The sequence below is a fragment of the Heliangelus exortis genome, chromosome 13 (assembly GCF_036169615.1).
Source record: "Heliangelus exortis chromosome 13, bHelExo1.hap1, whole genome shotgun sequence".
Taxonomy (NCBI): domain Eukaryota; kingdom Metazoa; phylum Chordata; class Aves; order Apodiformes; family Trochilidae; genus Heliangelus; species Heliangelus exortis.
Window position 1 is genome coordinate 1,303,165 of NC_092434.1, and position 12,446 is coordinate 1,315,610.

A 12,446-nucleotide genomic window follows, 5' to 3' on the forward strand; every position below is an offset into this window, starting at 1 on the left:
CCTTGGGAATGTGGTGGGGGGTGCCCGGTGATTAAACGGAATGAGGGATGCTCCCTGTTAGTGCCCTTCCCTGATAAAGGAAGGAGAGGGAATAAAGGAGAGAGACTGATGGGTTGGAAGCTAAACTACACGGTTTGAATGGAACAGTGATGATAAATGGGAGAAATTATTAAATATGTACAAATACACAGGAAAATTGATCCCATGTTCCTCCCTCCCAATAACTCTCGCGTCCCCAACGAGGCTGCAGGGCAGCCCTGGGAGAGTCCAGGTTGGAATCCTGGGGTCAGGAGCAGTTGGGATTCAGGCTGGAATGGATCAGGAGCACAGGCAGAGGAAAAGATGGAATCCTCCCAGGATGCTGAAGCAAACAGGGACAGGAGAAGAAGGGGAAGCAGGAAGGGGTTTGACCCTCGTGATCCCTCAAATTTATCCTGAGGATGAGGTGGATGGGATGGAATCCTCTGTTTGGTCAGTTTTGGCCATTTATCTTGTCTGTTCCTCCCCAAAGGAGGCTGCAGGTGGGGCCTCTACTCCTTTTTCTCCCTCCAGAGGGCAAAATGTTCCTCAGAGCTGAGCAGTGTCCCTGGTTCTGCATCCCACTCTCTGGCTGTACCTATAACCATTAAGCATTATTATTCCCAGAAGCAGACACTGTCTGAGAAACTTGCTTTTAACTTACAAGAGATTCAGATGAAAGCAGAAGACAGAAAATCCCCTTTATCCTGGCCCAAACCAGGACAGGGGGAGGCCCCATCCCTTCCCTCCCTGTCCCCCTCCATCTCCTCTCACCACTGGGATTTGCTTCCCTGTTGTTTCTTTCCCCCCCCCCCTCCCCTTGGCTGTCCATAGGGATGTCCCAAAGGGTGTCTGTAGGGATATGCTATGGAGTGTCCATAGGGACATCCCACAGGTTGTCCTTAGAGATATCCTACAGGATGTCCCTTGGGATGTCTCCCAACATCTCTATAGGGATGCCCTATGGAGTGTCCATAGGGATGTCCCACAGAATGTCCATAGGGCTGTGGCCCAAAGTGTCCATAGGGATGTCCTATGGAGTATCCATAGGGATGTCCCACAGGATGTCCCTTGGGATGTCCCCCAATGTGTCCATAGGGATGTCCCACAGGATGTCCATAGGGATGTCCCTCAACGTGTCCATAGGGATGTGCTATGGAGTATCCATAGAAATGTCCCACAGGATGTCCCTTGGGATGTCCCCCAACGTGTCCATAGGGATGCCCTATGGAGTATCCATAGGGATGTCCCACAGAATGTCCATAGGGATGTCCCTCAACGTGTCCATAGGGATGTCCCACAGAATGTCCATAGGGATGTCCCTCAACGTGTCCATAGGGATGTCCTATGGAGTGTCCATAGGGATGTCCCACAGGATGTCCCTTGGGATGTCCCCCAAGGTGTCCATAGGGATGTCCTATGGAGTGTCCATAGGGATGTCCCACAGAATGTCCATAGGGATGTGGCCCAAGGTGTCCATAGGGATGTCCTATGGAGTGTCCATAGGGATGTGGCCCAAGGTGTCCATAGGGATGTCCTATGGAGTGTCCATAGGGATGTCCCACAGGATGTCCATAGGGATGTCCTGCTGGCTGGCTGTAGGGATGTCCCACACGGTTTCCATGGAGGTGTCCCACAGGGTGACTGTAGGGATATCCCAGAGGGATGTCCACATCCCACAGGGTGTCCATGGGGGTGTCCTTCTAACTATCCCTAGGGATATCCTTAGGAATGTCCCTCTCCCCCTCAGCATCCCTGTCTCCAGGCACTCATCCCAAGCAGAACCCCATGAGGCCACAGCAACCACAGCCTGGGGGGGGGCTCCTGCCTCTTGTCCCACCCCAAGCTGCCCATGGGTGGATTTTATCCTCCCATTTCTTTCTTCTCCCCAATTCCCTCCTCCTCCAGGGTCTCAGCTGTTAATTACATTTCCCTGTCAGCCAGGCTGCTGATCTCCTCTCACCCAGCCCTGCCCGAGCAGGGGGGGGGTCAGGAAACAAAGGTGACACCATCCCACTGCTCCTCTTGTCACCTCCAATCCAGTTTGGTTTCATTGGCTTCACCCCTGGCTGAATAGCACCAGTTCATTGGAACCATCACAAACATTGGGACCATTTAAAAAAAAAAAAACAAAAATCCCCCACAAACCCCACCCTGCCAGGATGAAAGGTTCTGAGGAGGTGACTTGAGCTTCCTTAATTGCCGAGCATCGATCGGGAAGGGGGGGGACAGGGGGACAGGGATGGCTTCCCAGCTCAGAGGGGATTAAGCTGCTAATTGTTGGTGACAAGATAGACTTCAGGGGGGTCAAAGCTGGGAGGGGGGGCTCTTTGTGGTGGGGACCTCTTCTCCCCTCCCCAAGCTTCAGCAGAGCCAAATCCAAGGGATTCGGAAGGATCATTATCCCAGGGCTGGGGTTGCTCCTCTCCATCCTGCCTCTTGGATGCTCCTCCTTGGATGCTCCTCGGGGTCTCCCAGAGCTGGGGGTGAGGCTGGAGAGGTGGGGTTGGAGGTTTGCAGGGCTGGGAGGTGCCTGGGCTGCTCGGGGAGGGGACAAATCTGCACACTCAGGGGAAGAAATTGTCACTCCTAGGGTCAAGGGGAGATGGTTGGGATGCTTTTAGGGCAAGGAGCTGCTGCATGCCCAGAGGAACCAAGTTTCTCCCCTGGGGGAGCCAAGCCAAGCCCTCCATGCTTGGGATCATCATCACCTCCTGGCCAGCATCCCCCAGTGGCCACGGGCCACCCCTGGGTGACCAGTACCCTCTCCCTGCTGGCATGGCAGAAGCTTCCTGGGGGGAGTAAAGTTTGGAGTTTTTTTTCTCTTGGAAGTCCAACTCCTCCTGGGGTGGGTGGGGGGTTAAAAAGTCTTCAGGCAGATCAAGCCCAAGGGTTACTGGGAGCTGACTCCTTCATCCCAGCATCTCCCAGTGCCCCCCCAGTTTGTCTCTGGTGACTTCTGAAGCCAGGTGAAGGACTCTGTGGGTTTGTGGCTGGTGAAGATGAGGCCACCTGTGGGTTGACATCTCATCCCTGTCACCTGTGGGGGTTGCTTTGCCCAGGAAGGGCTCGATGAAGAGGTGACAGTCCCAGTTAGCATGGGACAAAACCTTTTAGCACCCAGGAGAACATCTCTTGGGACAGAGAAGGGAGGATGGGGGTCCAAAGCCGCCTCTCTGCCCCATCCCTGGTTACTGGAATGGGGTGTTCCACTGGAGTTGGTTTTAGGGGGACACTTTTACCTTTTTTCCCTGATTTTGCTGATTTTTCTGTCTGTTTTGCAGGTTCCTCACTGAGCAGTGAGTCGTCCCCTGTCTCCTCACCTGCCACCAACCACAGCTCCCCTGCCAGCACCCCCAAACGTGGCCCCATGGGGCCCATCATCGTGCCCCCAGGAGGGCACAGTGTGCCCAGCACCCCCCCTGTTGTCACCATTGCCCCCACCAAGACGGTCAATGGGGTCTGGAGGAGTGAGGGCAGACAGGTATGGATGGGTTTGGTTTTTTTTTTGGGGGGGGGGACACCCACCTGAAGCCCCCTCAGACCCAAGAGGATGGAGGGGGAGGGGTCCCGGGCAGGGCACTGATGGTGCCACCACCAGTCTGAGGTGCCAGGAGCTGCTGGGTCACCTCCAGGGGACCACAGGGCCAGTCCCTGCTTTGTCCCTTCTGCTCCCCCACCATGTCCCCAGGCTGCTGTTGTCCCCAGACTGTCATATCCCTGACTGCCATTGTCCCCAGACTGCCATAACCCCCACACTGTCATGGTCCCCAGACTGCCACCATCCCTGGACTGTCATCATCCCCAGAATGCCATCAGCCCTGGACTGCCATGGTCCCCAGACTGCTTTGTTACCACACTGCCATCATCCCCAAACTGCCACTGTACCCAGGCTGCCATCACCCCTGGACTGCCATCGTCCCCAGGCTCCTTTTGTCCCCAGACTGCCATCATCCCAGACTGCCATGGTCCCCAGGCTGCCATTGTCCCCACACTTCCATGGTCCCCACACAGCCATCATCCTCAGAGTGCCATATCCCTGGACTGCCACCCTCCCCAGACTGCCATTGTCCCCAGGCTGTCACCCTCCCCATGCTCCCATCATCCCTGCACTGCCATCCCAGGGGTGGGGGAGGTGTGGGTGGCAGCACCTAATTACCAAACCTCATTAGTGGCTCTGTTCTGGGGGTGGGACAGGGGGCTTATTGTCCCCCCAGACCCTGGGGCCCCTCCAGCCCCCCTTCCCCAGCCTGGATGCAGGAGGATGCTCCAGGGATCCATCACTTGGGTACCAGTGACCACCCAGGACACTGCGGGCACACTGGGGACCCACCGAGGGTCTCAGGGTGGGGAAGCAGCAGGGAACCCCCCCCTCCTCATCCTGGGGGGTCCTCTCTGTCCCCTCACCCCTGTTCCCACCTCTTTGCCTCCAGCAAGAAGCGGGGTCCCGGGGCAGCAGCAGCAGCAGCGGCCGCGAGCGCCTCATCTCAGAGCCCCCCCTGGGGCAGGAGAAAGCTGGGGGTCCCACTGTCCCCTCCCACCTCCTGGGGACACCCTACTCCTTCGGGCTGCCCCCCAGCTCTGTCGTCCAGGACTCCCGATTCCCACCCCTCAAGTGAGTTTGGGTTTTTTTTTTCTGAGGGGGGATGGATGGGGAAGCGGGGGGGGGATGAGGGATGGGGGTGTCCGTGCAAGGTCTGGTCCTACTGAGCATCTTTAGAGGGGGTGACATCTCCTCCCAGCAGGGGACAAGGTGGGATGGTGGCCACCTGTGGGTGACACCTGGGGGGGAAGGGGTGGCATCTAGAGGGGCTTGGAGAGGTGGGCATGTGAAAACTTGATGAGGTTCAGCAAAGCCAAGGGCAAGCAGATGGAAGGGGGAGGAGGGGAGGGGGGGGCAATCCCAAGCTGAGATCCAGGCTGGATGGAGAAGGGATGGAGAGAAGACCTGAGGAGAAGACCTCAGGGGGGTCTTGGTTGATGGGATGCTCCACGTGAACCTGCAGTGGGTACCAAACTGTGTCCTGGGCTGGATCCCCAGCAGAACAAGGGGTTGTGTCCTCCTCAGAGTGTTTGGGTGAGACCCCCTGGGGGGTCCCCAACACAAGGAGGAGGTGGAGTTGTTGGAGGGACTCCAGAGGAGGCCATGGAGCTGCTGGGAGGGCTGGAGCAGCTCTGGAGCCAGGCTGGGAGAGTTGGGGGTGTTCAGCCTGGAGAAGAGAAGGGAGCAATGGGGAGACCTTGGAGCACCTTCCAGTGCCTGAAGGGGCTCCAGGAAAACTGGGAAGGGACTTTTGGATGGATGGGATGAAGGAATGGATTTAAACTGGAAGAGGGGAGATTGAGATGAGATAATGGGAAGAAATTCTTTGCTGTGAGAGTGGTGAGACCCTATCCCAGGTTTCCCAGAGAAGCTGTGGCTGCCCCATCCAGGTGGGATGGGGCTTGGAGCATCCTGTGCTGGTGGGAGGTGTCCCTGCAGCCAGCTGGAACTCCCTGACCATCAAAGTCCCTTCCCACCCAATCCTCCTGATGTCTCTCTGCTCTCTCAGCCTCCAGAGACCCGTCCACCACGTGGTCCCTCCCAGTGCTGTCACCGAGGATTATTTGAGGAGTTTCCGTCCCTACCACACGGCCGAGGACCTCAGGATGTCCTCCCTGCCACCCCTGGGCCTCGACCCGGCCACTGCTGCCGCTTATTATCACCCCAGCTACCTGACCCATCACCCCTTCCCACACCCAGCATTCAGGTGAGGGATGCTGAGGGCACCAGGGAGGGTCCCCGGGGGGATGCTGGTGGCAGGAGGACAAGCTGTGGGGAGATGGGGAGGTGACACTTGGGTTTTATTTTGGGGGTTCTTCTCCCCGTCTGCCCTTGGGGTGGGTGAAACTGGAGTTCAGTGTAGGGTTCTGCATCCAGGGAGGAATAATCCCAAGCACCAGGACAGGGGAGGGGGTGTCCTGTTGGGAAGCAGCTCCATGGAGAAAGCCCTTGGAGTCCTGGGGGGCACTAAGTTCTCCAGGGGTCAGCAGTGTGTCCTGGGGTCCAGCAGATCCAGGGAGGTTCTCCTCCCCCTCTGCTCTGCCCTGGGGAGACCACAGGAATACTGGATCCAGTTTGGGGCTCCCCAGTTCAGGAGAGACTGGGATCTACTGGAGAGAGGCCAAGGGAGAGCTGGGAGGGTGAGGAAGGGACTTGAGCATCTCTGCTGGGAAAAAAGAGAGAGAAGAGAAGGCTGAGGGGGGGGATCTGAATGTCCATCAGTATCTGAGGGGTGGGGGGCAAGAGGAAGGGGCCAATCTCCTTTTGGGGGTGCCCAGTGATAGGACAAGGAATAATGGGGTGAAGGGAGAACATGGGAAGTTTCACCTCACCATGAGGAGAAACTTTATGAGTCTGAGGGAACCCAGGCTGCCCAGAGGGGTTGTGGAGTCTCCTCCTCTGGAGTCTGAACCCCCTCTGGGTGACCCCGCTTTGGGAGGGGGGGGGAATCTCTCGAGGTCTTTTTCCCCCAGACATTCTCTGAAGTCTTTTTCCCCCCCATCCCTCTGAGCACCCCCTTGTCTTTTCTCTCCCCATAGGATGGATGAATCCTACTGCCTCTCAGCACTGCGCTCCCCCTTCTACCCCCTGCCAGCCCCGGGCTCACTGCCCCCCCTGCACCCCTCGGCCATGCACCTGCACCTCTCGGGGGTCCGGTACCCCCCCGAGCTCTCCCACTCCTCCCTCTCTGCCCTCCAGTCCGAGCGCATCTCCAGTCTGGCTGCCGAGAGGTACGGGGAGGGGAGGGGACATCCCAGCCCAAGGGATCCCAACGGGATGGGGTTTGGGGTTTTTTTGAGGTGTTCTGTTGGGTTTTGTGCTTTTATTTTGGTTATTTTATGGGTTTTTTTTTTTTTTCCTTTGCAGGCTGCAAATGGACGAGGAGCTGAGGCAACGGGAACGGGAGCGGGAGAAGGAAAGGGAGCGAGAAGCCGACAGGGAACGGGAGAAAGAACGGGAACGGGAGAGGGAAAGGGAGAAAGAGCTGGAACGGGAACGGGAGAAGGAACGGGAGCTGGAGAGACAGAGGGAGAGAGCCCGGGAGAAGGAGCTCAGCATGGTGAAAGCCATGGAGGGGCCGTTCCTCCCCGTGGCTGAGCTGCACGGGCTGCGGGGGCACCCGGTGGAGGAGAGGGGAAAACCAGCCCTGCCCGAACCACTGGCACCCGGCAGACCAGGTAATGTCCCCACGGGTCACACTGTCCCCTTTCCCCTCCAAATGGCCAAGCCCAAGGGGTTGGTGGCCCCAGGAGGTGGCTTGGGATGGGATGGAGCCGTGCTCTGCCGTCTGGGCTCAGGGTGCTCATGGGGAGTCACAGAATCCTCATGGTTGGAAAGGACCCTCAAGTCCAATCATCAGTCCTATCCCACCTTAACCATTAAATCACCTCCTAAAGCACCACATCCACCTGTTTTTTGAACACCCCCAGGGATGGTGACCCCCTGGCTTCACCACTCTTTGGGTGAAGACATTTTTCCTGATATCTGCTCGGTGCCTCCCCTGGTGCAACTTGAACCTCGTTCCCCTGGTCCTGTCTCATCCTCTGGTTCTGGAGCCCCTGTTACAAGAAAGGTGTAGGCATGCTGGGGTGTGTCCAGAGAAGGGCCATGAGGATGCTCAGAGGGCTGGAACACCTCTGCTGTGAAGGCACTGAGAGAGTTGGGGTTGTTCAGGCTGAAGAGGAGAAGGCTCCAAGGAGACCTTTGTGGCTTTCCAGTATCTGAAGGGGCTCCAGGAAAGCTGGGGGGGGACTTTTTAGGATGTCAGGGATAGGATGAGGGGGAATGGATTCAAACTAAAGGAGGGGAGATTTAGGTTGGAAGTTGGGAAGAAGTTCTTCCCCAGGAGGGTGCTGAGACCCTGGCACAGGTTGCCCAGAGAGGTGGTGGAAGCCCCATCCATCCCTGGAATTTTTTAAGTCCAGGCTGGATGGGGCTCTGAGCAATAATGGGAGCTGTCCCTGTCCATGCAGGGACCTGGATGAGCTTCACCTTGAAAATCCTATGATTCTATAACTCTCCATCCTTTTTTCCCCCCCCAGAGAAACTCAAGGACTCGGTGCTGCCCACTCCAAAACCCATCCAGCACCCTCTGCACCCACCTCCCGCCTCCCACCACCCCGTCCCCAGCCTGATCCCCAACCACAGCGTTTTCCCCTTGCCGGGGAGCAGTGCAGCCACAGCTCTGCTCATCCACCGCACCAACGAGGAGGAGAAGTGGCTGGCTCGCCAGCGCCGCCTGCGCCAGGAGAAGGAGGATCGGCAGTCCCAGGTCTCCGAGTTCCGGCAGCAAGTCCTGGAGCAGCACCTGGAGATGGGACGGACCCCCAGCCAACCCGAGCCTGAGCATCGCCCCGAGCACCCCAGGTAGGGATCAGCCCCCCCCTGACCCTTTAAAAAACACCCTCACAGCTTTTATGCCACTGCAGCCAGGCATGGAGCATCCCAAAAAAAAACCTTCATTGTATTTATGCCATTACAGCCAGGCATGGAGCATCCCAAAAAAAAAAAACTCTCATTGCATTTAGACTGTCACAGCCAGGCATGGAGCATCCCCCCAAAAAACCCTTATTACATTTAGGCCATCGCAGCCAGGCATGGAGCATCCCAAAAAAAACCCTCATTGCACCCCCCCCCCAAAACCCTTATTACTTTTAGGCCATCGCAGCCAGGAATGGAGCATCCCCCCAAAAAAACCTTCATTGTATTTATGCCATCACAGCCAGGCATGGAGCATCCCCCCCAAAAAAACCCTTACTGCATTTATGCCTTTGCAGCCAGGCATGGAGCATCCCAAAAAACCCCAACCCTCATTGCATTTATGCCATCACAGCCAGGCATGGAGCATCCCCCCCAAAAAAGCCCCTTATTACATTTAGGTCATCACAGCCAGGCATGGCGCATCCCAAAAAAAAACCCTCATTGCATCCCCCCCCAAAAACCCTTATTACTTTTAGGCCATCGCAGCCAGGAATGGAGCATCCCAAAAAAAAACCCTCATTGTATTTATGCCATCACAGCCAGGCATGGAGCATCCCCCAAAAAAAAACCCCTCATTGCATTTAGGCCATCACAGCCAGGCAAGGAGCATCCCAAAAAAATCCCACTCATTGCATTTAGGCTGTAACAGGCAGGCACAGAGCATCCCCCCCAAAAAAAACCCTTATTACATTTATGACATTGTTGCCAGGCATGGAGCATCCCCCCAAAAAACCCCTCGTTGGATTTATGCCATCCCTGCTGTGATACCCATAGTATTTTCCCTTGTGGCTTGTGCCCCTCCCCTTTTGGTAGCCACATCCCAGAGCTGTGTCCCTCACTCCTTGGTGCCAGCAGGTCCTTGTCACACAGTGCCAGGACCCCTCGTGGCATTCATCCCATCTCAGCCCTCCCTGCTCTGATAGCCACAGGCTTTTCTCCCCCGTGGCTTGCACTCCTCCTCGTTTGGTAGCCACATCCCAGAGCTGTGTCACTCACTCCTTGGTGCCAGCAGGTCCTTGTCACAGGGTGCCAGCTGCCCCTCCCCAAGACCCCTTGTGGCATTCATCCCATCTCAGCCCTCCCTGCTCTGATAGCCACAGGCTTTTCTCCCCCATGGCTTGCACCCCTCCCTGTTTGGTAGCCACATCCCAGAGCTGTGTCCCTTGCTCCCTGGTGCCAGCAGGTCCTTGTCACAGGGTGCCAGGCGGGCTGGCAGTGCTGGCAGCACCAGGCTTTGCCAGTGCCCGACATCTGCGCGGCAGCAGGCGAGGAGCCCGGGAGGTGGCTCAGGGCCAGTGGCCAGTGGCCAGGTGTTGCCCGGGCACCTGGCACTGCTCTCTGCAGCTCCCTGCTGTGCTGTGGACCCAGGCGGTGGGGATGGTTCGTTTTGGGGAGGGGGAGACCCCCACCCTAAATGCACCCCTTGATTGATGGGGGCTTCCCCCCCCCCCAGGGCTCTGTTTGGGCAGCGAAATGCGTGCAGCTGGGGAGATGCACTGTGCTCATCTTCATCCCCTCATCCCTTCTTCATCCTCATCCTTATCTTCATCCTCATCCTCATCTTCATCTTCATCCCTCATACCTCATCCCTCTTCTCATCTCCATCCCTCTTCTCCATCCTCATCCCTCTCCTCATTCCCATCTTCATCCCCCTGCTCACCCCCCTCATCATCCTCATCCCCCTGCTCATGGCCCTCCTCAGGTTCATCTCCCCTCCTCCTCTCCCTCCTCATCTTCATCTTCATCCCCATCCTTATCCTCATACCCCTCCTCATCCTCATTTGCATCCCCATCCTCCTCCTCATCCCCATCCCTGCCTGCGGGAGGGAGAGGGACCGATCCTGGGCAGGGCAGGTGACCCTTTCCACAGGTGGTGGCAGTGGGGACAGGGTGTCAGTGGTGACATGGTGGCAGTGGTGACATGGTGGCAGTGGTGACAGGGTGGCAGTGGTGACATGGTGGCAGTGGGGACAGGGTGTCAGTGGTGACATGGTGGCAGTGGTGACATGGTGGCAGTGGGGACAGGGTGGCAGTGGTGACAGCACTGAGCTGGCTGTGCTGCTCCGCACACGGAGGCGCTGGAGTGGAAAGGTGTCAGCAGCACAGCTTGGGCACATGAAATACCAGCCCAGCTGGCAGGGCTGGCCCTGTCCCCAGCTGCCAGAGGAGGGGACACCTCAGCAGGGCTGTGCCAGGACCGGGGGCTCTTTTGTCCCCATGGTGAGGATCCAAGGGGGGGTCTGGATGCAGCTGCATCGCTGCTCAACCCACCCGGAGCATCCGTGACGCTGTCCCCACCCCTGTCCCCTTCCTTCAGGGACAGATTTGTCTTTCCTGCAGCAGCACAGGAGGGGACAAACGTGACAGCCCCATGGGAACCAGCCCGTTTCTCCCCAAAAGCAATTTATTTTTTTTGGGGGGGGTGGGGGAAAAGGGGTGCCAGCTCCTCACCTCTCCTTTCCTTTCCCTGCAGGTCGGGCTCCAGCCGGCACGAGCCGAGCGGGCGGGAGCCGGGGCAGCACTTCAGTGGTCCCCCCCCCCTCATCTCCCCCAAACCCCATCCCCATCCCGTCCCCACCTCCCTCTGGAACCCCGTCTCCTTGATGGAAAGTCCTCCCGACCCTCCCCGCCGGCTCCCCGAGCCCCACATCCTCCACGGCCACCCGGCCCCCTTCGAGCCCAGCCGTCTGGTGAAGGTGGAGAGGGTCTTCTGCTCCGAGAAGCTGGAGGAAGGCTTGAGGAAGAGGGACCCTCTGGAAAAATTCCCCCCCCCGGGACGAGAGCCGGGTGCTCCGGAGCACGGGGGCTTCACCCACGCTCCCTTTTTAAGCGAGCTGGAGAAATCCACGCAGAGCATCTTGAGCCAACAGAGACCTCAGGCCCCTTCTTTCGCTGAGGCCACCAAAGCCACCTCGCCCTACTGTCCCCAACCCCAACCTCGAGCCCAGGACCCGATGTACATCTACGATGAGTTCGTGCAGCAGCACCGCAGGTTGGTCAGCAAACTGGACCTGGAGGAACGGCGGCGCCGAGAGGCTCGAGAGAAGGGTGAGCAGGGGGTGGGGCCTTCAGCCCAGTGGCACTGGGACCTGTTGGGTGGGGACCTTCATCCCAGTGGCACTGGGACCTGTTGGGTGGGGACCTTCAGCCCAGTGGCACTGGGACCCACTGGGTGGGGACCTTCAGCCCAGTGGCACTGGGACCTGTTAGGTGGAGACCTTCAGCCCAGTGGCACTGGGACCTGTTGGGTGGAGACCTTCAGCCCATCAGCACTGGGACCTGTTGGGTGGGGACCTTCAACCCAGTGGCACTGGGACCCACTGGGTGGGGACCTTCAGCCCAGTGGCACTGGGACCTTCAGCCCATCAGCACTGGGACCTGTTGGGTGGGGACCTTCAGCCCAGTGGCACTGGAACCCACTGGGTGGGGACCTTCTCCCAGTCAGCAATGGGACCTGCTGGGTGGGGACCTTCATCCCAGTGGCACTGGGACCTGTTGGGTGGGGACCTTCAGCCCATCAGTACTGGGACCCGCTGGGTGGGGACCTTCATCCCAGTGGCACTGGGACCCACTGGGTGGGCATCTTCAGCCCATCAGTACTGGGACCCAGTGGGTGGGGAACTTCATCCCAATAGCACTGGGAGCGACTGGGTGGGGACCTTCATCCCAGTGGCACTGGGACCTTCAGCCCATCAGCACTGGCACTTGCTGGGTGGGGACCTTCTCCCAGTCAGCACTGGGACCTGTTGGGTGGGGACCTTCAGCCCAGTGGCACTGGGACCCAGTGGGTGGGGAACTTCATCCCAATAGCACTGGGACCGACTGGGTGGGGACCTTCATCCCATCAGCACTGGGACCCAGTGGGTGGGGAACTTCATCCCAATAGCACTGGGACCTGCTGGGT

General features: G+C 58.2%; 1 protein-coding gene across 4 annotated transcripts in view; it reads left to right on the plus strand.

The window, feature by feature from the left end:
- The window catches only part of GSE1 (Gse1 coiled-coil protein), a 115,422-nt gene that overhangs the window by 92,867 nt on the left and 10,109 nt on the right, over positions 1-12,446 (plus strand). For all 4 annotated transcript variants that reach the window (XM_071756581.1, XM_071756579.1, XM_071756580.1 and 1 more), the window contains 7 exons: positions 3,303-3,502; positions 4,452-4,633; positions 5,571-5,768; positions 6,601-6,792; positions 6,929-7,239; positions 8,104-8,428; positions 11,016-11,590. In XM_071756581.1, the coding sequence (XP_071612682.1) occupies positions 3,303-3,502; positions 4,452-4,633; positions 5,571-5,768; positions 6,601-6,792; positions 6,929-7,239; positions 8,104-8,428; positions 11,016-11,590 (1,983 nt within the window). The remainder of the gene's footprint in view (positions 1-3,302; positions 3,503-4,451; positions 4,634-5,570; positions 5,769-6,600; positions 6,793-6,928; positions 7,240-8,103; positions 8,429-11,015; positions 11,591-12,446) is intronic.